This window comes from Diplotaxodon limnothrissa, linkage group LG4, assembly GCF_057381915.1.
Source record: "Diplotaxodon limnothrissa isolate DT_005_m linkage group LG4, D_limnothrissa_male_GT1.1, whole genome shotgun sequence".
Classification (NCBI taxonomy): Eukaryota; Metazoa; Chordata; class Actinopteri; order Cichliformes; family Cichlidae; genus Diplotaxodon; species Diplotaxodon limnothrissa.
The window spans coordinates 1,180,780-1,207,744 of NC_140599.1; the positions used below are offsets into that span (position 1 = coordinate 1,180,780).

Below are 26,965 nucleotides of genomic sequence, written 5' to 3' on the forward strand. Positions count from 1 at the left end.
CATGATGTAGTCACCTGAGATGGTTTCACCTCACAGGTGAGCCTGTCAGGGTTCATTGGTGGAATTTCTTGCGTTCTTAATGGTGTTGGGAGCATCAGCTGTGCAGAAGTCAGGCTGGTACACAGCTGACAGCCCTGTTTGACAACTGTTAGAATTCATATTATAGCAAGAACCAATCAGCTAAGTAAAGAGAAACGACAGCCCATCATTACTTTAAGAACTGAAGGTCAGTCAGTTGGAAAATTGATAAAACTTCTGATGTGTCTGAACTAAACGTGTCCAAGTGCAGTCACAAAAACCATCAAGCACTACGATGAAACTGTCTCACATGAGGACGCCCCAGGAAAGGAAGACCAGGAGTCCCCTCTGCTGCTGAGGATACATTCATCCGAGTCACCAGCCTCAGAAATCACAAGTCAACAGTTCAGAGGAGACTGTGTGAATCAGACCTTTATCTCAAATAGCTGCTAAGAAGCCACGACTAAGGAAGAGCAACAAGCAGAAGAGATTTGTTTAGACCAAGAAACACAAGGAATGGACATTGGACCAGAGGAAATCTGTGCTTTGGTCTGATGAGTTCACGTTTGAGATCTTTGGTTCCACTCGCCGTGTCTTTGTGTGTTGCAGAAAAGGTGAACATATGGTCCATGGATGGTTCCCATTGTGAAGCATGGAGGAAGAGGAGGTGTGATGGTGTGGGGGACATGCAGCGACATGCCATCCCATCATTTAGTTTTCAACAATGACCCCAAACACACCTCCAGGCTGTGCAAGGGCTATTTGACCAAAGAGAGTGATGGAGTGCTGACCAGACAGCCTGGCCTCCACAGTCACCTGACCTAAAGCCAGTGGAGATGGTTTGGGATGAGATGGACCGCAGAGTGAAGGCAAAAGGACCAAAAAGTGCTCAGCATCTCTGGGAACTCCTTCAAGACTGTTGGAAAGCTGTGGGTCTTAAGCAGGTCAATTATTCGTTTCATGATGCAGCATGTTTTCCTTCAGTGAAAGGACTTGAGTATACTGTAGGTGTAACCAGGCTCGATTACACTTTGGTGTAAGTGGCCCAGCCAAATCATTTCCTTTTTCCATTTGGGTCGCTCGAAGGAGCTCACTCACCAGCCTGAGTGATAGGATGCCTCCTGTGCAAACAGTCGTGAAATTTCCCAGGATTTCACAGTGATATTATATCAAAGAGGACGTGGTTGGGTATGGGAGCCATAAAGTGGTAGGCCACAGAGGGGCACAGAGTGAGATCAGCGTATGCTGAGCTATAGAGGTCAGAGGCCACCAACTTTCTGCAGAAGCAATCAGTAAAGACCTGTGCTGAGTCTGCGCTTCCACAGGCCCCGCTGGTTTAGAGACTTATTACCCTTAACGAAGCAAGACGAACAGCGATCGATTGATTTTACTTGCTAGCAAGGGAAGGACCTCAGAGCAGCCCTTCTGCCCTCGGTGTCAGACCACCTCGAAGAACCATCACCCCACAGTAGCCTTTCATTTCTGTGACACAGAGTTTACACAAACACCCATTGTAACCCCCCCTATGGTGCGTCATAAACCCTAAGGCATTGAGTGTGCATGTGTATGTATGCTCGTGTGTGTGTATGTGCATGCATGTGCACGTGAGTGTGTGCGTGTGTGTGTGTGTGTGTGTGTGTGTGTGTGTGTGTGTGTGTGTGTGTGTGTGTGTGTGTGTGTAAATGCGGGTGTGTTTGTGTGACTTCCTGCTCACAAAAGGGTCATAAAGGCAGGAAGTTTACTAAACAAGAAAACAGAACCTTCACACAGGACGTGTCCCTATAATAAAACGCTACAGTCTCCCCCACCATTCAACTTCATGTGGTGTGCAGATTAGCTCAAAAACAGTGCATTACAAGCTTGATGCAATTGTTTTTTCATGGCAAGTGCATCCAAACCTCACATCACCAAGTGCAATGCAAGAGTAAAGCACTGGTGTAAAGCCCACTGAAACTGGACTCTGAAACAGTGGAGACGGCAATTCGATGGATGAGTTTGGTGGCTGCAGAAAAACTGTACTTAGTGGAGGTGGAATAATGGTGTGGGGTATCTTTTTCAGGAGTTGGGCTCAGTCTCTTTGTTCCAGTGAAACTTAATCCTTCAGGTTACCAAGACATCTTGGACAATTTCACGCTCAGTTGAACAGTTTGGGGATGACCCCTTTCTGTTCCAACATGACGGTGCACCAGTGTGCAAGGCAACGTCTATAAAGACATGGATGACCAAGCTTGATGTGTACACACGTGGACAGGCAAATTAATTTATAGCTTAAGTTCTACTGGCAGCAGGACTTAAATGATCTTATAATGTGCTTTCTTCCTGTACGTTGGTGGCTGAGTGAGTCTGCTCTCCAAGTAAAATGGTTTTGTTGACAATGACAATACAGGGTGACTGACACAGGCTGATCCAGCATCCATGTTACTGAACACTGGAAAGTGTGAATCCTTTTGAAGGTGGTTTACGGTTAGCGTAAGTTTTAGAGCTGAGAAAATGGTTAAGGGAGAAAATGAATGCAAGTCAGTGTGATTTCCTCTGAAGGGATGGAAGCGCTCTTCTATGTGTGTGTGTCTGTGTGTGTGTGTGTGTATATATCCAGGGCAGCTGTAGATAGCAGTGTTAAATTAGTCCGGGATAATAAGCTGTGGGACTTGATTTGCTCCCTGCGGATTAGAAGTAAACTTCATCTGTCCATCTTCATCACTGACCTGAAAGGCAAAGGCACAGACTTGAGAAAAAGCAAGCAGATGAAAATGCTCACATACGTAGTGATTCGTTGTGAGCACACACAAACAAATGACATACATGTGTGTGTTTGAAAAAGCACAACTGCATGACATTACTGACTTTCATCATTGACCTACAGAGAGCTGCTGTTTGACATGTGAACACATGTAGACGTGGTTTTCATGTGCTTTGATTCTAAAACGACTAAAATGTAACAAAAATGTTACAATGGCTCAGTACCATCATTGAGCTTATTACTTTTCCCACTCATTCACACTGTGACATATATACATAAATGTGTGTGTGTGTGTGTTTTAAAACCAAATATCCAATTGAGGGCTGTAAGGAGTATTTGTGACTATGCTCTGTGCACAGTGTATAAGCTGGCAATTGATCACCACCAAATGCAGCAAGCTGAGTACAGCCACAATGCTTACCATGGATCCTTTACAGGAATGGTATGCAGTGTGTCTTTCAGAAATTTGCAAACACTGAAAAACTGAGGACTGAGGAGGCAGGTTTTAAAAATGATGTACAGCACACGAACAGTGTGTCATGTCCTTCATCAAGAAAAGAAATGAAGCTGTGACACAGGACCTGACTAACTAACTGAAGCCTCATCAGAAATGATCTCAGCGGAATGAATCAAGAATCTATTCTTAAGGGGTGTCCAAATTCATGGGCTGCATCCTCCTGAGGAGCATTTGTAGACAGATTACGTCACAGCGACGCGCCGAAGGCTGTGCAAATTCGTAGACTCCTCCGAATGCAGCCGAAAAATGCGTCCTCCTTTTCCCCGAATTTGAAGGATGGGCCAGGTATGTCCATCGTGGCCTACCACATCCCAGAATTCATAGCGCGGCCCAACCAAACTCCAGTTTCCAGCAACTTTTAACATATTTTCAGGCGAGAAAGTAGCCGTGGAAACTTCAAATATCTGCTCGGTTTATCAAGATATCGCATACTTGCAAAAGTGCTCCGACGTTTTCGGAGACATCTGCTACCCACCAGCTCGATAGCGAGCCGGGAGGTCGAGGGTCACTAGAGCCGCCGAGAACGGCACAACTCCCGGCACATCATTTTCAGATCACCGCGGTCTTTTGCTACTCAGGTTAAACGTGATATATAAGTCACTTAGTCAACCTAAAAATGTTATTGTTGGGCTTTTTTCAGTGTTTTATTTGTTCGTGAGTAAATCGGTTTGGCTGAGATTAAAGTTATTAGATTAGATAAAATAAAACTTTATTAATCCCCCAGGTGGTTTTCAGACAGCTGAATAAACGTCAAACAGAAAACTGATTAAACAGAAGTATGAGACGGTCGAGCGTTTACTCCAGTGTCCTGTTATATTTTAGACAGCAAGGAGCAGACAGCCGAGTTTATTAAACTCCACCGAGACCGCGGTGACGCTGATCTGAAGGCTAGACCGTCCAATTTCACAGGGGTTTACTTTGGGTCTACCCGACCTTCTGAGGACCCGGCCCACGTAGACCGCGAAGGCCGGGTCCTCAGGAGGATGCAGCCCATGAATTTGGACACGACTTTAATGAAGGGGCACTTTCTGCATCCTTTGTTTCTTCCTTACTGTGTTCTCAAATATGTTGAACCACTCAGGACCTTTGCACTGAATCGACAGGATTACTCCACACTGGCTTCAGTGTGTTGTTGGCACCCCCTCCTGTGGTAGAAGTGCACTAAAGTGAGTTGGTGATAATGTCCTGATGTTTTGTTTGAGAAAACAGAGTAAACTGTAACACCTTTCTTGTTCTCTTTCTACTGTCACTGTTTCTCTACAGTATGTGGCTTTTGCCTCGCTCTTCTTCATCCTGCTCTCCATCTCCACATTCTGCCTGGAGACCCATGAAGTCTTCAACACCATCTACAACAAAACAGAGAATGTCACCGTCGGCAACGTGACACGTGAAGAGGTACGGTAAAGTTTTAGTGACACGCTTTGCCTAACCACAGTAGGTACCGCCTTGGGAAATATATGTCTCTTTAAGTACCAGTCATGTGACAGATATTAAAATACAGTAGCATCGGCCTAAAACTTCACTACATACATAGTTGGGACAATGTTATGTCTTATATAAATGCTATTACTGACTGCCATCAGCAGCCACAGCTGTATTTGACTCAAACAGTATTAACTGCATGGCATTGAAACACTCACATAGTCAGGGTGTGACAAGTGACAATAGTAACTGCATTGAAACACTCGCAGCAAAGGGGGCTAACAGCTCTGATACTGCATTCACACACGCAGCAGGTGGGAATATTAATAATAACAGCTCCATGCCATGCAAAACATTAGCATTTAGTCATTGGCAACATAGCCTACACTCCTCGTGTGTGAATGGCTCTGTAACACTGCTCTGTGATGTTTGGATCAAGGAAGGTCAGCTTCAGCCTCACACAACCTGCTTCTGTATTCTAGCATATGAAGAGAAACCTTTCTTGCATGAATATGTGGTCACCAATGGAAGTGCATGGCCTTGTCTAAGAGTCAAAAATGTCAAAAACGTCTGATTTCTGAAAGCAAACTTCAGTGTCTCATCACAAGATAGTTCTCTTAAACCCTCCTGCTCTTTGGGCATGCTTCGAGGCTGAATGGGTTTCTCACTTCTGCTGTCACTGGGAAATATTCACTGAACTGTCTGAGAGAGACAAGGTGCACAATGATGCTGTCTCTGACAGTGAGGATCAGGTTGTTGTCAGACAGGAAGCTCCAAACTGGGGAAACCTGAAACATCGCCTGTCTTGACCTTTAGCAAGCAAGCAAGCAATTTATTTATATAGCGCTTTCAGATCAGCCACCAGCTGAACACAAAGTGCTGTACACTTGACATGCCAAACATGATACATTGAGCAGAGGTGTGGACTCGAGTCACATGACTTGGACTTGAGTCAGACTCGAGTCATTAATTTTATGACTTTAGACTTGACTTGAAAAAATGTTCTCAGACTTGTGACTTGACTTGGACTTTTACACCAATGACCTGGGACTTGAATTGGACTTGAACCGGTTTACTTGAAAAGACTTGATATTTTACCCCAAATATAAAATTTAACATGCATATTATATAGAGATTGAAAATGTGACGTCATTCTCGGGTAGAACCGCAAAGGATTCTGGGAACTCGTGGCAAGAGGTACTAGCGCACGCAGGCTTTCAATTAAAATCAGTTATACAGCGATAAAAAGAAACACAAAAATGTCAAGAAGCTGTTGTATTATTAACTGCAATAGCCAGTCGCATGACAGCCACGGGAAGCCGACGGGTAAAGAGATCGGTTGTTATCGGATTACGTCGTTGAAGAGAAATTGTTCGAGCCATGTTTCCAAAGTAACAAAGACGCGACGGGTGGCCTGGATTGCAGCCATTCAAAGACCAAATATAACGTCCCAGAACACTCCAGCTCACAGGTTAGTCTGCTCCAAGCATTTACACGAAGGTCAGTGTTTTTTAGTAGTTAATACCTCATTTTCATAACATAATTGGTGATATAGGTTACAAGCAAGTCTGGCGCTGAACAGAAATTGTCGCGCTATGCTCCTTTGTTTATTGTGCATAAATAGTGAATTGTCCTGACACAATATTGCGTTTCGCTTCTGTTACCATGGTACATTGACAAAAACATATACTTTTATTCACAGGATAAAACAGGTTTTTTGTATCACTAATTGCCCAGTACGATTACAGCATACAGTATTATTGTCACTGCTACATTTCTGTGATGCTACCAGAAATTATTTCCACTACTAATTAATTACCGTTGAGCTCAAAGGTCCTATTAATAAACGGTTAACGAATGTGTATTTATGATGACGATTTGTGAGACTGGTAAACTTATGATACGTACGATGGTCTTTCGTTCTACACGGTGCATTTCAAGGTCCTGCACCCATCCGTCGGTAAACTGTACCTGGGCTTGTTGCAGTGACCTGAAGTTACTAAACTTCACGAGTGTATGCACTCACTCCAAGAACCGTATGATTATAAATATGCATATAAATATGCTACGATGAGATAGCTGACTTCATCTAACTAGCAAATGTTGTCCAGGCTACGTTGGTGATACAGTTTTTTTAATGTGTATGATATTTTTGTCATGCGATTTTAAAGCCGGTCCTACAAACGCATCCAAGAATAACATGCAGCTTATCTCAGAACTGTCGGTGAAAATTATTCTTGGAGCTAGGTTTAATTGAGCTGCATTTTAAAGAGGTGCAATTTCACAATTTGTGTATATTTTCTAAGTTCACTATTTTGTCATGTGTTGAGAAAAACACAGATTTAAAAATTACATGGTCTAATATTTACATTTAGCATAACTGCAACATTATTTTTTCGTTTTGTTTTTTTTAAAGACTCGAAAGGACTTGAAATTCAAAGTTTCAGACTTGTGACTTTACTCGGACTTTTACACCAGTGACTTGAGACTCGACTCTGACTTGCCTGACATTACTTGAGACTTGACTTGAGACTTGAGGATAAAGACTTGAGACTTACTTGAGACTTGCAAAACAATGACTTGGTCCCACCTCTGACATTGAGCATGTTAAAAAAAAATGAGAAAAATAGTAATAATAATATAAGATAAGTAAAAAAAAAAAAAAAAAAAATATATATATATAAAAAACACATTTAAAACAATAAAATCAGCACATTAGATTAAAACAATAAAATCAGGGTCAGACTGTGTCATAAGCCAAAGAGTAAAAATGGGTTTTAAGACGTGTTTTAAAAGTGAAGGGGCCTCTCTAATGTGCTGGGAAAGATTGTTCCACAGATTAGGAGCAACAATAGAGAAAGCCCCGCCCCCTCTGAGCTTCCTCTTGGACCTGGGTACCTCCAGGAGCAGCTTGTGAGCTGACCTGAGAGACCTGGGGGGTGAGTAAGGATGCAGAAGCTCAGAGAGGTAAGTTGGGGCAAGACCATTTAAACATTTAAACACAAACATGAGAATTTTAAAGTGAACTCTAAGATATACAGGCAGCCAATGGAGTGAAGCCAGGACGGGAGTTATGTGCTCTCTTTTACGAGTTCTGGTTAAAAGTCGTGCAGCAGAATTTTGGACCAGCTGCAGACGAGAGAGAAGATGCTGACTAACTCCACAATATAGTGCATTACAGTAATCTAAACGAGATGAAATAAAAGCATGGATTACCGTTTCAAGATGCGGCCTGGATAAAATAGGTCTTATCTTTGCCAAGCGCCTTAGATGATAAAAACTGGACTTGACAGTAGCCCTAATTTGACTATCTAATTTAAAATCACTGTCCATCTTAAAACCCAGGTTTGTAACAACAGATTTAAAATACTCTGCCAGGGGTCCCAAATCAATAGCGGAGGGTTCACAAGGTCCGCTAGGACCAAACAGAATGACCTCAGTTTTGCTGGAATTGCATCTTAGAAAGTTTAGGGACATCCAAGATTTAATGTCTTCTAGAGATGCTAAAAGTGGCTTAATAGAGAAGGTATCGTTCTGCTTCAGAGGCAGATAGATCTGACAGTCGTCAGCATAGCAGTGGAAGGATATTCCATGCCTTCTGAGGATGGTTCCCAGGGGCTGTAAATATAATGAAAAAAGCAGAGGCCCTAAAATTGAGCCCTGCGGGACCCCAGACTGAAAAGTGGCAGAGGAAGACTCATACCCTAAAAAGTTAACACTAAAAGTTCTGTCACAAAGATAAGACCTAAACCATTTCAAAGCAGTACCATGAATGTCTGCAAGATGGTGCAAGCGAGACAGTAAAATGTTGTGGTCTACAGTGTCAAAGGCAGCTGTTAGGTCAAGAACATCATGATTGCCAGAGTCACAGGAAAGGAGGATATCATTAAAAACCTTTAAGAGTGCTGACTCCGTGCTATGCAAGTTTTTAAAACGTGATTGGAAGACCTCCAGGACACCATTCTCATTTAAAAAATCCATCAATTGGCAATGTACAATTTTCTCTAAGATTTTAGACATAAAAGACAACTTGGAGAGAGGCCTGTAGTTAGCCAATACAGTGTGGTCCAGGGCAGGTTTCTTAAGCAAGGGTTGTACTACTGCATGCTTAAAATGAGCAGGGGCTACACCAGATATTAAACTGCTGTTTATAACACTAAGAACAGCCTGGCCTATGCTAGGAAAAATCTCCTTAAAAAATTGTGGTGGGACAGGATCATTTGGGGAACCAGAGGGCCTCAGGTGGCCGACCACATCCTCTAAATAAGAAAGAGTCACAGGCTCAAACTGGTTAAAAACAGCAGAGCAAGGGATCGAGACAGAGGGGTCAGACTCAGGGGAAGAAATGAGAGCCCGCGTGGTTGCAACCTTCTCAATGAAAAAACACATAAAATCATTAGACAGTTTATGAGAGGCCTCCAAGCAGCCACTTTGTGGAGCATTTAAGACTAAGTCAGTAGAGTTAAATAACACGTGGATTGTGACTGTTGGAGGAAATGATCTTAGAGAAGTATTTTCTTTTAGCCTCTTTGACCGTATCCTGATAGAGGCGCCAGCAGTCCTTTAGGATTTGCAGAGACACCTGCAGTTTGTCCCTCTTCCATCTGCGTTCAGCTCTACGACACTCCCTCCTCACAGCCCGAGTGGCGTCATTAAACCAAGGGTCCGTTTTAGCCTTGGGCTGCCTGGTTATTAATGGTGCCACAGAGTCCAGAATGGTTAGGCAAGAAGATTGAAACCAGGAGCTGTGGTCCTCTGTGTCCAAGGGAGTACGATCGGCAGGGATAGACAGCTGGTTAAAAGCAGAGGAGAACTGGGCAGCAGTGGAAGGGTTAATAATCCGACAGCGGTGAACAGGAGCACCGGTTTGAGCTGTAGTACGTGAAAACACAACATCAAATAATACAGCCATATGGAAAGCAGTGTCAGTCACTTCCACATTAGACACAGGTAGACTGTGTGACAAGACCAGGTCTAGTGTGTGTCCGTGTTCATGTGTGGGACCAGGTACGGGCTGGACCAGATTAAAAGAGTCAATGAGGCTTAAAAACTCCTTCACCAGAGGTTTATCAGGACAGCGGACATGGATATTAAAATCTCCCACAATAAGAACATGATCATAGTTGGGCATAATCCCAGCTAGAAATTCTGAAAAGTCATTAATGAAATTCTTATTGTATTTAGGGGGACGATAAATAACAGCAAAGAGCACAGAGTTAGAGCGACTGACTTCAAAACACATGAGCTCAAAGCTGGAAAACGAGGGCTGTAAAACACACTGTTTACATTTAAAATCCTTTTTAAAAACAACCGCCGTACCTCCTCCTCTCCCTGATGTCCTTGGTGTGTTAAAATAGGAACAATCCGCTGGTAAAAGTTCGGATAAAATACTGGACTCACCAGTGTTAAGCCAAGTCTCCGTGACACACATGAAGTCTAGTTTCCAGGAGGTGAATAACTCATTCAGAATAAAAGATTTGTTCACCAGCGATCTGGCATTTACCAGCCGAATCCTGACAGGAGCCGGGGATGAGGTAAAAGCCCAGCGGCACAGGGAGTCCGACACAGCGGCCTCAGATTGCGGACGTTCGCCCGGCGCACGTTGAGCCGAGGGGGACAGGGGTCACGGAGGAGCGGCGCATCATCCTGGCAGACCACGGGGATGAGGCAGGAACCCACGGGGTCCAGGAAACGTCGGTGCACAAAAACTCCAGGAAATAATCTCTGTATTCCTTTGACGGTAGTGGGATGGTGTGCTAAAGAGATCTTGAGTTTAACCAGCCGACCACTGCGCCTACCCCGACGTCTTCGCCGGGGAGGTAGCATGACTGCACGGCATGGGCAAGTTGGGATATGTGACAGCAACGGACACCATGAATTCTGACCTCCGTTAGAAAATGGAGCTGTATTTTGTCCAGAACTTCGGAGGTTCCGAAGCGATTGGCGATCGTACACCAGTAATGACCCGATTTCTTGAGTGACACACGACAGGAGCAATATAAAAACAAACAAAACTGACAGCGACAGACGAGCAGCCACGTACACCGGCGCCATCTTTGAAGCATCAGCATCTTTATTTGGAATAAAAGGCGTGTTTGTTGTTGTTCTGCACATCAAAAGCAGTGAGGGACACTCCCTGTAGCCCCAAGTTCGGTTCTTTTAAATGAGAAAAAATGTCCGACTGGTATGTTAGCTGGCCGAGTCACAGAAAGTCTTCAAAAACATCGAATAAAGGGAAGTTTTTGCCCTGTAAGAACATCTGCACATCTCTGTCCTATTTAAAAAGACTTGAACGGATCATCCCCTTGAAAGCCATCTTACTTCTGTATGGACCAAAAGGTCCTCTGAGCTGCGCTTTGATCTTCATATCCATTTTTGCAATATCTGTAGTCTTATTGAGCTGAATAGGAAAATAACAAATGCGCTTAATGTTCTCAGTCGGTATGTTCTTAAGTTCATTTGGTCTGACTGCTGTTTGCAGCAACAGTAAGTTGTTGCAAAGAGGCATCAAGTTAATCTGTTAGGCAGCCTGCAGTACATGATGTCTGTTAACTCTGGCTGGTGGCAGACACAGCTGTTTCCCAGTGACGTGTGGCGTACCAGCTTTAGCTGTGTGGAGAAAGACACAATATGAAGCTCATTGTGCTTTGGCATTGGGTGTAGCATATATCTATATGGCTGACTTTGCTGGTTTGCCTTTCAGCACTGTGTGCTCGGTCGTAGGACGTGATGGTTTCATGCATTTATTACTAAGAATAATAATTCAACCCAAGAAAAGAAAAGAATATTCTAAGAATCTTCATCAATGCACATCATCCTCTGTCCCCTTCCAGAAGAATCCAAACCTGATGTAACTCACCGTTGTGTGCCGTTTGCTGGCATCAGGTATGACTGCTAAGTCGTCACCGTCACTGGTGCTGGTAGCTTCTGCTTACCATCCCAGCTTAGTTTGTCAACCCTTTTACCTTACACCTGGTAAGCTTGTAATCTCATGGCTGATTTAAGTTTTTGTCCTTCTTTATCAAGAAGAACAAAAACATAGTTCAAACTCAATTTCAGTGATCTTGTGGTTAAGAATTAAATATATGTAGGAGACTTCCTGCGTACCACAGTTTGAGAGATCTTGCCACCAGGCGTTTCAGTCCAGTCCAGAGAGCATATATGGGTAATGTTCACGCCTTCATCTCGTTGTCCAATAAGAACTTTGAGTTTTGATGAATGCTCAAAGTTTTCAGTTTTTCTGCTGAAACAATGCTGTCCTCTGGATTTGATGGGCTACATACTTATTTATTATACAGGCTGTACAGTACATAACATCAAGCTTTACATGTTTTATGTAACTGAAATGTTCAATTATGTGGGCTACAGAAAATAACAGTAATAGACTATATTTATCTGAAATGTGTAAACTTAATGCATTGAGATGATTTTAACCACATGTAACACCTGCGTATGTGCCAGTGTGATAATGATCTAATCACTGAATGAAGTCTGAACTAGTTCAAGCAGTCAGCTCATAACATGGCTCCCTCTCTTCACATCATATGACTAACACACACACTCTTGGATTCTATTTAAAGGACAGCTTCCCCTCTCTCTCGCTCTAACATGTTAGTGCCATTGCTCCTCTTCATCACCGTTTACTACTAAGAAGTGTGAGCAGTGGTCTCCTCTCAATAAAGCCCAAAATGGCTCCCGATGGTCCTGAAACCCCTTAAAAAGCTGAAGCAGATATTTATACTATTATAGCAGTATCTGAAAATGCATGAAGTTACACACTGGCATGTTGCTCAGTACTAATTTGTGGGATCCATCCCTTTAAGGAGATCCAGAGACTGGACCCACACCATATGAGGAAAATGCCCTGAATGGATTCAGCCTCTAGTCATCACACTAGTACCTGCTATCAAACACACAGAAATCTACTGTTCATTTGTGATTATATCAACTGTATATGTGCAGTCGTACTATATATGTAATAATATTACATCTTAATAATAAAAGATGAGGAACAGAGGTATTGACTGCATTTTATTGTGTAACAGTATATACATTTGTGATTTGTCATGAAGTGTGGAATGAGAGGCATGAACATGCAGCACTTAGACACCAGCAGGTGAAGCTGAAAACAAACCTTTAGTTCGGATGCAGAAGATCCACAGAGGGAAAAATTAAACAGCAAAATCCAAACTTTGTGAAGAACAGGGAGCACATGAGAGGATGTTAAAGAATGACCTGAAATAGAACAAAGGAAGCAAAATTAAATGCAAGACACAGAAGACTAGCAAAAAGTAAGGATAATAATAAACACCGAAGGTCCACATGAAGGGAACACTGGGTCTATCATCCAGACTACATTAACTGCAGTACTTTTCATATCTATCCCTTTAAAGTCTTACATTGTAACACAGAAAATAGAAACTGATGCTGACAGTAAACAAGACATTTCAACATGCTGCAAGTTTTTAAGTGAGACTTGGAACCTGTTAGTTTCAAGTCTCCCCTTTCCACTACCCCACGACACCAACAGCTTTAAAATGAATCCGCTGATAGAAGGAACAACAGGTGACACCTGAATGGATCAATCTATTGAGTGCTGAACGCTAACTATTATGTGCAGGTAGCTGAAAAGCTAAAACGGCTAGCATCACCTCAGCCCTTACCTTTGCTAGAAACTCTATTCTTGTCTTAATATCAAGAGAGGGACGTTTCAAAATTTTAATAATGCCTGGAAGACTAGTCATGAAGATTTAGTGCCAAGGTGGAATATAGACAGTTTTTTTTATATTAGTAAGCTATTACCAGTTAGCTTGAGTATACTGGCCGATACTGGCCTTGCAGATGCAGCGTATCCAGTTGTGCTGCAGACTGTGACTGTTCGTTTTTCCTGCCTCAAAGTTATTATTGATGTTTTTACAACAATGTTAGAATTTCCCGGTCTCCACAGTACCTACCTGAATGTAAACACTAGATGCTTTTTTAAGGTCCATTTGCTGTCCTTCGGACGAAGCTATAAATGGTCCATTTTACTCTGCTGAATTTTCTCTTGTGCTGGCTGTTTAACAAAAGTCTTCACCTTCTTATTCCACACAGTACCCTTGTAAAATTGCCCATAATCCACAATTTTTATTTATACTTTAATTTGTTTGCATCATTTTACACTCTGCACATCAAATTTTAGAGCTATATTTGCTGCATAAACCTAGAATTAAACAGTTTTATCTTTTAAATAAAATTATGTTAAATTTGCGGCTGCATTTTTACATATGTTTTGTGTGTAAAAATAAATACATTTTGTGTAGGAAAATATAGAAATAATGATTATTATTCATGTTATTTTACAAAAAGACATTTTAGTTTACAGACTATTTATTTTGTAATTTTATTGAGTTTTGATGTATTAACAGGAAAATTCTGTAACAGTGTTAAATTATGAAATTACAATTCTTTTACAGTGTGTGACATATGAGCTTGATTAAAGTAATGTGTGTGCTCATTTACATTTTGTAAAGCCACGGGTCAAATAACGGATTAAACACTGTTGTTTTCAGCAAAAAGCACTATAACTGCTTCATCTGAACTGGCCACTAAATCAGATTAAAACTCTAAGAAATCAGACGGTGAGTGTCAGTAATACCAGGTGAACGATAGGTAACAAGAAAAAACGAAGCTCTTTGGGTTCTCAGGTTAGGGTGAAGTAAAACTCTGTCTGGATCTTTGCTTGATTAAAAAGCTGGTGTAAAAAACTGCTTCCACTCTGCAGCTGCTGCTTCAAGGCAGAGAAAAATCAATATGTTGATCTGTTATTAAATCATTTACTAAGAAAGAGACCTAATGTTTCAAAATCCACATTTAATCATTTCACCCTTTGTTGCAGCTGATGATGCTACGTTGTTCTTTCTTTATTTTTATGCTATGATGTTTTGTTTATCTTGTTTTGGTTTGATGAGAGTAGAGAAGCTTCTGAGAGGCGTGTAAGACTAAAACTCTGCTTCCTGCTCTCAGCTCTACGGGGTTTTTCAAGAAAGTTTCCCAATCATCTATAAAGCCCACTTTGGCACCACTCAGGCCACCAGCAATTTAAAAATAACGTGCAGCTATATATTCCTGGTCTGAATGGGAGAGGGCCAGGGAAAGCTACAGCATCTGACATTATTTTGGCAAGATACACAACGATGCAACATTTTGCTGAATCTATGTTTATTTTTAGCCAGCGGTTTTAGGGTACCACCAGTGTCACATGTTCTGGCCCTTGGAAGATAATCAGCAATGCTTGCTGCAGTCTTTAGCTTAATGTTTACCAGAACAATCTGCAGGAGGGACAGATGAAGAAGACATGCTGCTTGTGATTTGGCTAACATTTGTATAACCATGTGGCAGCAACTGCCTTAAGCAGATATCTGTAGCTGAGGAGTTACAACAAGTGATCTACCGATTGGAAAATCGATCCCTGGCTGCCCCAGTGTCCAGTCTCCATGCCTAAGTGTCTTTGGGCAAGATGTGTTCACTGAAGTATGATTGTGTGTAAATGTTAGACATGAAGTGTGTAGAAAATAGCTTTTGGGTGAATGAGTGAGTGTGGCACATTGTGTAAAGTACTTTGAGCACAATGTAAGACAGTGTTCATCAGTCTGTCACAAAAGAGCGCCCTACTGCCCATACAGGCAAAATGTAAACAAAAGAAACGATGACAAAGATGTCATCAATACTGACCGCGATATATCATCTGAAACCCCAACAGTGATTTGGAGTGTTTCACCTGCATTTGGATTTTGCTAGCGTGTTCATTTTCACTAATTACCAATTTTTTAAAATTACTTTTAGATTGTTGGCAATATGCATGTGTGCTCACACTCGTCAGTTTTGGTTTTGCTTTTTTTTCTAACCCTTAGCCGTAAAAAGCCAGTGGGGTATTATTACTGAAGTCAATAGGATAACTTGAGCACAAGGCGACGGAGGATTATTGAAAGTTCAGAGGTCCCATTTTCTGAAAATGGTGTGAATACGATACCGAGAAGGAAGCCATCCAGGATTTATACCACAGGTGCATCTGCTAAGAGATGTCACACAGAAATGTTGTTCTTGGGTCAACAACCACTTGTCAGAAGTCAGACATGTGTCTGTTGTAATGAATAAATAATAAGATCAACTAAAATTCTCTTCTTCTTTTCTTCTCTGCAGATTGTGTATGAGGTGGTCACAGACAGCTGGCTCACATATGTCGAGGGCGTCTGCGTCATCTGGTTCACCATTGAAGTCATGGCACGCGTTATCTTCTGTCCTGACAAGGCAGAGTTCTTCCGCAGTGCCCTGAACATAATAGACTTTGTGGCAATTGTGCCCTTTTACCTGGAGGTGGCGCTGAGTGGCCTATCCTCCAAAACAGCCAAAGACGTTCTGAGCTTCCTGCGTGTTGTGCGCTTTGTCCGTATCCTACGTATATTCAAGCTGACCCGCCACTTTGTTGGTTTACGTGTGCTGGGCCACACTCTGCGTGCCAGCACTAATGAATTCCTGCTGCTCATAATCTTCCTGGCACTAGGTGTCCTCATCTTTGCTACCATGATCTACTATGCTGAACGTATCGGTGCTGACCCAGATGATCCAACAGCTGCAGCCCACACCAACTTTAAGAACATCCCCATCGGCTTCTGGTGGGCTGTGGTGACCATGACCACGTTGGGATATGGGGATATGTATCCTGAAACATGGTCAGGAATGCTCGTGGGTGCCCTCTGCGCCTTGGCTGGGGTGCTGACAATTGCCATGCCAGTGCCTGTCATCGTCAATAACTTTGGCATGTACTACTCCCTGGCCATGGCTAAGCAGAAACTCCCCAAGAAGAGGAACAAGCACATCCCCAGGGCGCCACAGCCAGGCAGCCCAAACTATTGCAAGCCAGATGCCCTGGCAATGGCGACAGCATCTCCTCACAGGTTGATGGGAAATGTGCTCGGGCCTGGCATGGTGGGATCTGGCAGCATGATGGGTACTGGAGACTGCCCATTAGCACAGGAGGAGATCATTGAGATCAACAGGGCAGGTGAGTAACTGGACAGAGGTGAGCCAAGTCTCTTATGGAGTTTGAAGGGATGTGAGGGGGAAAGTTTCTTTAGGTGAAGCTGCTTTAAAGATGATGGATTCTTCCAAACAAAGAGGGAATTATTGTCCCCCTATGAAAGATGAAGTGTTGTTAAACAGAGCAAGCTTTTTTAAGGTGTTTTTTAAACATAGTTTTATTTTAGCTGCTTACATTGAACAATATCACTTGACAAAAAACACAAACTACCAGGGTCAGCATTATTATTGATAGTAATAATCAGCCTGTTGTTATTACTCTTCTTTGCAAATCTTCCAAGCTCCTTCAGATTCGATGGTCCTGGGGGACGTTAGTCTTCGGTTCAGTAACATTCACGTTTGTCTTCCGTACTTATTCATCAGGAGCGATGTATGACAAAGTGATGACCGAGGCACAGTTTTACAGCTTGAGGTTTTCCTTTAAAATTCTGTCCTTTCTTCATGATTCCTTCCACCTTAACGAGAGTTCCACAATCACTGAGCCGTCCCCAGAGCATAATATTCCATAATACTCCCACCGCCATGTTTCACTGTGGGGTCGATGTGTTGCACACTCTTATTTCTCCAAACGTAAGCAGCACTTAGATGAGCTCTAGTTTCATCTCATCTGATTACAAGATTACAATTCCCAGCTTCCAACTTCTGTCGGGCTTGTTCTGTACGACATGAGGGTTAGGGTTATCCCCTAACCTTTTTAATTTGTGCAAATTGGAAGATAACTCTCAGTTTTTGCGCATTTTGAGCACGACAAACCTATCGCACATCATTACACATCAGTGTGCTGTCAATAAAACTAATAATAATAATATTGACCCTGGTGAAAAAGGTTAGAGTTAGGAAGTTTCAGCTATTAGGAAATTCTTAAGTCTCGAAGGGCAAGTTTGAATCTGGGCCGTTTCTCACAGACTGATTCTCATTACTACTGGTAATCTGCAGGTGGCACTGATTTTTATTATTGTACAATCTACTGTACAATATGAAGCGCCTTGAGGCGACTGCTGTTGTGATTTGGCGCTATATAAATAAATTTAATTTAAATTGAATTTAACTCATAAATTGCATTGTGTAACTATAGCAACATTACAAACACATCCACGATTGTGATGTTGTGCAACTGCAAAGGAAACCAGTGATGTCCTCACTTTGATTTCTTTTCTGTCCATTACTCAGTTATTTTGTGAAAGTGCACTGTTGACCTGACGATGACATCTATTGTGGCTGTTAGAATATCTTTAACAAATTGATGTGACAGAGCATACAGACAGGTCCTGAGGCTGTCTGTATGCTCTGTCACAACATGTTGCCACAGAGTTGAAGAGCTTCAGACGCCACCTCACCACATAAAGGTGTTGGAGCTTATTTGTTGATAGTAGTGGGAGACCAAACAAGCTCAGCGTATTGACTCATTCTACTTAAAAATGCATTTGGAAATATGAATAACACACAAGTTACACTCTTAAAAAAATCAATTATAAAACAAAAAGGGAAAAGGGTGTTTTGAAAGATATTACAATAGAGAATGATGAGATTGATGAGATGACCAGTTGCTCAATATAATAAAAAGCATTTCACTTCATGTGATACTGTCTCTGCTTGTGTGCTGTGGTTAAAGTAAGCTGGAAGAATCCAGAACAGTTTTCCAGCTACTTCAGTCGTCATCCATCCTTCCTTTTCCACTTACCCAGCTCAAGGTCATGTAGTGCTCAAAGATTCTATAGGTTGAGAGGCAGAGTGTAGACACATAGCCAGTTTGTTGGCACCCTAATGCAGAGAGAGTCATTCACACCTATGGGCTGTAGACACACCAATTAACATAAGATCAGTAACTACATGGCAGAGCACTTGGAGAGAACCCTCACAGACATGAGGAGAACAGGACAACAATGTTAACCACCATAGTGCATATTTGGTTAATAAGCAATTAAAGCTGATTGATCATGTTTTGTGTGCTACATTGTGGCATTCTAGTGACACCATGGAGATGAGTAAAAAGAAAAGAAAGATGTAAGACAGGACACGTTCAGCACGTCATCTATGCCTATATATACATACATCTTTGTTTCAGGCATTGAGATATTCTAATTTTGTGTTATAAGTAAGTAACGTTTATTTGTTCAGCACTTTTCACAGACAGTCACAAAGGGCTGTACACAAAAAAGAGAAATAAATTAGAACATGAAGTGTCACAATAGAGAATAAAAAGGTACAAAGTAACAAAATAAAATGAACAGGTTAAAAATAAATAAATAACAATTCTATAAAATTCTCAACAGAAAGCCTGATTTAAAAAACAACAACAACCTACAATTGAATTCAATTCGTTTTTTAAAATGTATTCATACACTAAATCACAACAATAGTTGCCTCAAGGCAATTTATATTGTAAGGTAAAGACCCTACAATAATATAGGAAAAACCATCAGGTGACCACCAACGAGCAAGCACTTTGGCAACAGCAGGAAGAAAAAACTCCCGTTTAACAGGAAGAAGCCTCCAGCAGAGGGAGGGGCTAAACTACACCAAGATTTCAAATACTGGACTAAGCAGCTGAAGCAGAAGGAGACAGAGCTTGATTCACAGCACGTGACCCCCATAGAAGAGATAAGAAATGTTAAAAGATTAAATGTTTTGATTCATCCTGGCACACAGCTATAACAATCGTGGCTCAAGAGTTGGGAGTTCGCCTTGTAATCGGAAGGTTGCCGGTTCGAGCCCCGGCTTGGACAGTCTCGGTCGTTGTGTCCTTGGGCAAGACACTTCACCCGTTGCCTACTGGTGGTGGTCAGAGGGCCCGGTGGCGCCAGTGTCCGGCAGCCTCGCCTCTGTCAGTGCGCCCCAGGGTGTCTGTGGCTACAGTGTAGCTGCCATCACCAGTGTGTGAATGGGTGGATGACTGGATGTGTAAAGCGCTTTGGGGTCCTTAGGGACTAGAAAAGCGCTATATAAATGCAGGCCATTTACCATAATGGTCACTCCTATAATCTTTTAACTGCCTTCTCCTTCCCTCTTTTACCAGACTCCAAGCAGAACGGTGATGCAGCAGCTAACGCTGCGGCTCTGGCCAATGAGGACTGCCCTACCATCGACCAGGTCCTGGGAGATGAGCGTAGCCCGGCTACCGGTGGGCTAGGCTCCACCACCAGCCGTGAGCGCTACCCGCACGACCGGGCGTGCTTCCTGCTGAGCGCAGGGGAGTTCCAGCGCACAACAGACGGAAACGTTCGAAAAGGTAAGGGGGTGGAGGGGGATACTGAGGGGAAAAGATGCAGAGAGGGGAGGGGGGTACTTGAGTGACAGCAGTACATGATCCTGATTGATTAAAGCAACAATATGCATAGTGTGTGAAAATATCACGTTTGATCTCAGACTTACATACATATATACACACGTACACTGAGTTAACTACAACACTGAGAGAAGATTACTCCAACATAAGCAATAATAAAAAAGCCATGGTGTTGTCATTTAAAATAAAATGAGTTAAATCATCCTAAAGCACACAATTGATCACATTCCCATTCCATCCATTCTTTTTAATGCAAGCTTAGTTTTGCAGTCTCACTGCCTTGAGACTGTTCATAATCACAAACGCTGTCCGTGGCACATGTAACACATGACTCTCCTTTCTGCTTTCCAAGTATGTGATTGTAGAGGAAGTTCCCTAAATTTGTATGTCCTCCATCTGTACTGCAGAGGTCGCTGCGGCGCTAGTGTCTGGTGCCCTGAGATTGAGTGACTAGATTTACTGTGCTGAACCACAAAAGTAATCACTGATTCATTGAACTGAATTCAATGAATTGAAAAATCATTGTATTAATATTCTGCACTGAGGTGACTGAAGAGTCCCTTAGTAGTACTACACTGTCCTTCAGTGTATGCTTCACACTGTTTATGGCAGCTGATAGAGCTCTTTGTGTCAATCTCTTTTCACACAGCTAAACTGCTTCATTATGAAACACTACTCTTTTTGAGGGATTATAATGTCAACTGTAATTCTTTCTCCAGGTAGGTATTACACAGCAGATACTGGTGCTACTTTATGTTTTTATACTGTCAACAAATCCCATGAAAACTAAAATAACACTAGCAAATATGTTTTCCTGTCATGGACCTCTGCTGGCAGCATACGTCAGGGTTTCTGTCCGACTTTGATCAAACTGTCAAATACTTGTTTTCCAAATTGTAATTATGCCGTCTGTACTTATATACAGTGATCACAAGCAAGATATAATGTGACAGACTCTCAGAGAAAAGGGCTATTTCCCCCAGGTTGACCAATTTGGTGGTGGTGGGTGGCACTGGTAGATGTTATGTGCACCATGTCCTCCCTGCTGACTGATAGCAGAGTTGACTCAGAGTCATTTGGGATCATGTTGGGATATATTCCATAGTAGGAAATAGTCCCTTCAGACGTCTTTCCACTGCTAGATGTGCAGAGACAGCACACATAATGCTTATTCACAAGGTATGAATGCATCATTGGAATAACTGGGCTATCTATGCCCGAGGAGCTGGCAGGTTGAAAAACAGCTAATGTGGAGATTTGTGTGCTTACATGGTCCTCCAGCTAAAGGGCTCCAGACTAGTGTGGATACTCGTTTCCTTCTGGGCTTTGTTCACAGTAAGAAACATATCGAACGTCATGTATATTTAGATCATTTTTTGTAAGTGTGCTATTTTTCATATTTTATCTTGCTGAGCAGATGGATCAAATACGTTTCAGTGTGTTCACCATATCACCCTGCTTCATTGTTCTGCTCTCTCTCTCACTGTCACTCTTATCTATTCACTGCATAGTTTATTTTTCTTACTTTGTTACACTGAAGTTCATTAACTGTTCATTCTTTGTTTCTTTCTCTCTTCCTCATACTCTCTTCTTTCCCATCTCCACTGTCTTGTCTATTATTCATCCATCCGATGATTCTTACTTTGCCCCCTTCTGCTGCTGCTTATTGTCCGCCAACTGTGTCTGCTGATTGTCCTCATCCATTCATTTTCCTATTATATTCCTGTTCCCAACGTAACGTTTGCCAACATGACCTGCCACACAATTTTCCTTGACCTTCCTTTTTTTAAACTCTCTCACAATCGTCCTGTACCCCCCACACTGTATTTCCCTGATTCACACACACACACACACACACACACACACACACACACACACACACACACACACACACACACACACACACACACACACAATTAGCCACAAGCTGGAGGGGGCTCTGTTACAGCTCGGTAGGATTCCACCTTCTCCTGGATCAAACCACAGAGACACAGAGGTAACCCAGAGCACCCTTAATAACCTGAACTACTAAACTGCATAAGTGAACCAAAGATTACCTTTAAAGCTAATTAAACCACATTAGATCATTAAATATTGCAATAGATATCATTTGACTGAATATGGCTCAAATACAAATACAATTAGAAGAAAAACAATACAGTTCACTACACCAGACTAACTATGCTAACATACTGTCACTGAAATGAACCCCTTGAGTCACCTTCAGTGCTGAGTCGTAACCTTATGATATCAGAAGTTGGGTTTTCTTCTTCTTCTTCTTAGAAACAACAACAACAAAAAGTAAGAATCATTCTGATGCACATAAAATGATTCACAGCTTCCAATATTAAACTAGACTACATGTACTACATCAGAGTGCATATAATGTAGTGCACTTAATGCAGTACATTAGAGCTCTGGTCATTAGGTTAGATTAGGCTCAAAATCAGAATCAGAATACTTCATCAGTCGGGGAGAAAATTATGTGGTCACAGTTGATCCAAGACAGCAAGAACAGGAACTAACTAAACTCAATTCAATAATATTACAAAATATAGTAAAAAGAGTCTAATAAATACAAATAGATCTTATAAATATCCCAGTATATTAGACAAATGAAAAAGAAATATGTGACATTTTGCTGCCCTTCTTATCATATTGACTTGATGTTTAGGGTGTGTACTTGTGACTTTGATGGAGGGATCGTACAGCGAGCTAGCCAGTTTCCTGTGTAGTTAGTGGTGTATTTGGGTAATCTTAGTATCCCGTTGTACTGGCCTGTGACCTGTCATGGAGTAGGTGAGAGGTATTGTCCAGTATTCTCCTCATCTTGGACTTCTTCTCCTACACTACCTTTAGGGAGCTCCAACCTCACCATCTTACTGGCCTTGCACATCATTTTATTGAGTCTCTTGGCATCCATGACCCTCAACCTCCTGCCCCAACATGCAACTGCATAGAAGATAGCACTGGCCACAACGGACTCGACAATCCTGAGTATTGTCCTACAGATGTTAAATCATCTCAGCTGTCTCAGAAAATACAGACGCCTCTGGCACTTCGTGTAGATTGCAGCTGGTTTTCTGGTCCTCTTAAAGTCCCCAATCAATTCCTTGGTCTCTGTCACATGGAGCTGCAGATGATTCTGCTCGCACCACGTAACAAAGGAGTCCACCACTACTGGGTACTCCATTTCATTCCCCCCACTGATGAATCCAACCAGAGCAGAGTCATCAGAAAATTTCTAAACGTGGCAGGAAGGTCCATTAAGTGACTGATGTCTGTGGTGTAGAGGGTCAATAGGAAAGGAAAGAGGATGGATGCTTGTGGGGTAGCAGGTATATGATGGCATCCTCAGCTCTGAGGCAGGGCTGGTAAGCAAACTGAAGGGGTGCAGATGTGGCCTAACAGTCTTTCCAGGGTCTTCATGATGTGGGAAGTCAGTGCCATAGGCCTGTAATGCTGGGGGCCTCTGGGACGTGGCTTCTTTGGTACAGGAATGAGGCAGGACGTCTTCCACAGCAGCGGGAACCAACTCACGTTCAGCATGAACGTTTTAATAAAGACTCCACAAAACTGGGGGGTACGAGCCTTGAGGACATGGGGAACTCACCCCGTCTGGTCCTGCAGACCTGCCTGAGCGGAGTCTTCACATTTTACTCTGAACCTGGTCGAGACTGATAGTGACAGGTGGGGGAGGGGTTTCTGGTCTTTCTCGGGAGGCTATAGACCCTTTGACATAGGACGCTGCACACAGAGCACTGTGCTCTAAAGCCCATCTATTTCTATTGCTTGTGCTGTACAATGGTGGTTTCCTGTTGCACAACGCCAAGCACAAGCATGTCAGTGCAAGCATGCCAGCACTTGCCCTGGCATACAAATGCAATGCAAGCGCTTTCCTTTTTGCTAAAGCATATAGTTAGGGCTGGGTCAGGTGACCCTGACTCCTCCCTTAGTTATGCTGCAATAGTTGTAGGCTGCTGGGGGACTCCCATGATGCATTGGGTGTTTCTTCTTCACTCACTATGTGTTAACAGACCTCTCTGCATTGAATCATACTTGTTATTAATCTCTGGCTCTCTTCCACAGCATGTCTTTATCCTAAGGCCCCCTCCTCGATTTAGAGATGGTCTTTCCCTTTTCGCGTAAAGCAGCGTTCCTCCATTTCCAGAATGTGGACATCCTCATCATTGAAAGAGTGTCCACTGGCCCGTAGGTCTAAATGGCCTGATGAATTAAGTCTTCTGTGTTGTCCACTTAGCCAGAGATTGTTTGGATTCCCCGATGGATGAATCATGGCGGTCGTTCTCTCTCCCCAACCGGTCGCAGCAGATTTAGATTTAGGTTAATTTAGATTTACCAGTTATTCTAACCACATTAGCTTCATGTCTTTGGACTGTGAGAGGAAGCTGGAGTACCTGGTCAGAAACCAAAAGAAACACAAGTAGCCATGTTAACGCCACTCAAAATTGATTCCAGCCTGGTTCCTGAAACTTATGGCCTGTTTCTACGCTGACTGATATGCTGCAGGGTCCTCCCTCCTTATAAATTGCCTTTATTACTTTTAAATGAGATCAGTCACTCTGAGGGTAAACACTATCTCCAGAAGCTCTGTGGTGACAGAACAAGGTACATCTGCTTATTCTGTGCAGAATATTGTGACATTTCGTGACATCGAGCCTGAGTTGCCCATGTTAAACTGTGACCATTGTTGGTGTATTTCTTTAATCAGCAACCGGAGTTTAACAGCTGACAGAGTGAACAGGATATATAGAGGTAAAGTCTGATAAGATCAGTGATGTCGTAGGGAAATGTTGGCTCCTTATTTATGTTACAGAAACACAGAGCTTTGAGGTCAGGTGGATGGCGTGTTTTTGTTTTGTTTTTCTAATGAAAGTAGAGCCATTGTTCCCTGATGATAATATTGATACGAATATGCATTTGTACAAGATAGAGACCTTTTTTTCCCCCCGAGGTCCACAATCTTATCAGACCGCATGATACGCTGGCAAACAGAGATAACCATTTGTTGAAAATGACGAATCTGCTGATGCAACATCTGCAAGCTGGTCTCGCAGAAAGTGGACTATATAAAAGAATCTGAGCAGTTAATGTAAAACAGTGTCACCAGGGCGATCAGCTGATCCCTGGAGTAAATAAAGCATGAGGTGTGTAGCTGCTTCACCCCGATCCCATTCTTCACTGAAAATAACAGAAGGAAGAAAACTCTCTCAACCCACACGTATGAGACAGAGCTATTTAAAACAAACACTCTACAATAATAATAAAGAGAAGTAAGTAAGAAAAAAAACAGGAGCAACTGAAACAGGCACCTTGAGGTTCAGATAGAATAAAACTGAAAATAGTAGAATAGCTAACCTGGATTATGGCAGGTTAGACCCATGATGACATTAGAAAAAATTACCATATTACCATAGTAGATTTAAATAGATTAAAGTGGATTAAACAAAACAATTTATCGTATTTCATGAAACCTTTACAGTCAGTTCAGTTTTATTCCACACATATTAAAATCCCACTAATGTGAAGTACAATGCTGTGAAAAAGCCCCCGTACGGATTTTTAATAGACAAAGAAACTGGAATAAATGCACAGTTTTTAAATGATGATTGTATATCTTACAGCAGAAAAGCTATTCAAATGTATGTAATTCCCCCTTTGCAAATTATGTCATTAACTACATGTTTTTGGAAAGCTGAGCTCAGTTGAATTAGCCACATCAAATCTAAAGAAACAGCTGAGAAACAAAGTTATTGAAATCTATCAGACGGGAAAGGGTTGTGCTCTGGGACTCCAACAAACCAACAAAGACTCTAATAAACCATGGTGAGAGCCACTATCCACAATTGGAGAAAACTCGGAACAGTGGTGAACCTTCCCAGGAATAGCTAACCTACCAAAATTAGGGCAGAACTTGTAATTTGGCTTAAAATTTTTGGCATAAAAGTGAAAAATTAATGCAGCAAAATGTGTCAAATTAAGGACACATTACCTTTTGAGGTTGCTGTTGCTGCACCATCAACAGTAGTACCAGCTCCCATCCCAGGAGGGTGCTGTTGCTAGGACAAACCATCGACAGGTACAGGAGGAGGGACAGCATTCCCAACGAGCACGAGGAAGATACAGAGGAAGGTGAAATTATACAATATTGAAATTTGTTTGCAAAAAAAAAGATACCAGAGTCAACATTAACATCAGATCACACGACATAAAACCTTGCAATACACACGCACACACACACACACACACGCGCGCACACACACACACACACACACACACACACACACACACACACACACACGCCCGTTCAGCTATCTTAGTGAAGACCTTCATTGACATAATGCTTTCCCTAGCCCCTTACCCTAACCCTAACCATTAAAGATGAATGCCTAACCATAACCTAATTGTAACTCTGACCCTGAAACCACATTTTGAGCCTCGAAAATGCCTTTAAATGCTTCAAATTTGTGAGGATTGGTTTGTGTGTCCTCACAAGTGACTGTTGGTTCTCACAAGTATAGTAGAATGCAGATTTCGGTCCTCACAAAGATAGCTAGACAGGAACACACACACTGTGTTTTTGTTACTGTAAAGCTTTTAAGTGTGATTCAGCATCACATAGTAAATATGTTGGGGCATATGCATGGTTGCTGTATGTGTTTGTGTGTTTTCGTATAAATTACACTGGAAATTCAATCTGTGTGTGTAAATAAATTATATGCACATGGAAAGAATGCACATATAATTTATACATATTACAAATATGTGATTTAATATATTTTCACTGCTAACTATTATCAGCTGTGTTTATCAAGCCATTATTGGCCCACTACATCTCGTTACAGCTAATTACAGCCAGGATAGCTCCCCCAGAATCTGGGGA

At 42.2% G+C, this 26,965-nt stretch overlaps 1 protein-coding gene across 2 annotated transcripts in view; it reads left to right on the top strand.

The window, feature by feature from the left end:
• The window catches only part of LOC146632973 (voltage-gated potassium channel KCNC1-like), an 80,560-nt gene that overhangs the window by 29,835 nt on the left and 23,760 nt on the right, over positions 1–26,965 (top strand). For both annotated transcript variants that reach the window (XM_085351250.1, XM_085351251.1), the window contains exons 2-4: positions 4,539–4,670; positions 15,879–16,740; positions 19,792–20,004. In XM_085351250.1, coding sequence (XP_085207376.1) covers positions 4,539–4,670; positions 15,879–16,740; positions 19,792–20,004 — 1,207 coding nt within the window. The remainder of the gene's footprint in view (positions 1–4,538; positions 4,671–15,878; positions 16,741–19,791; positions 20,005–26,965) is intronic.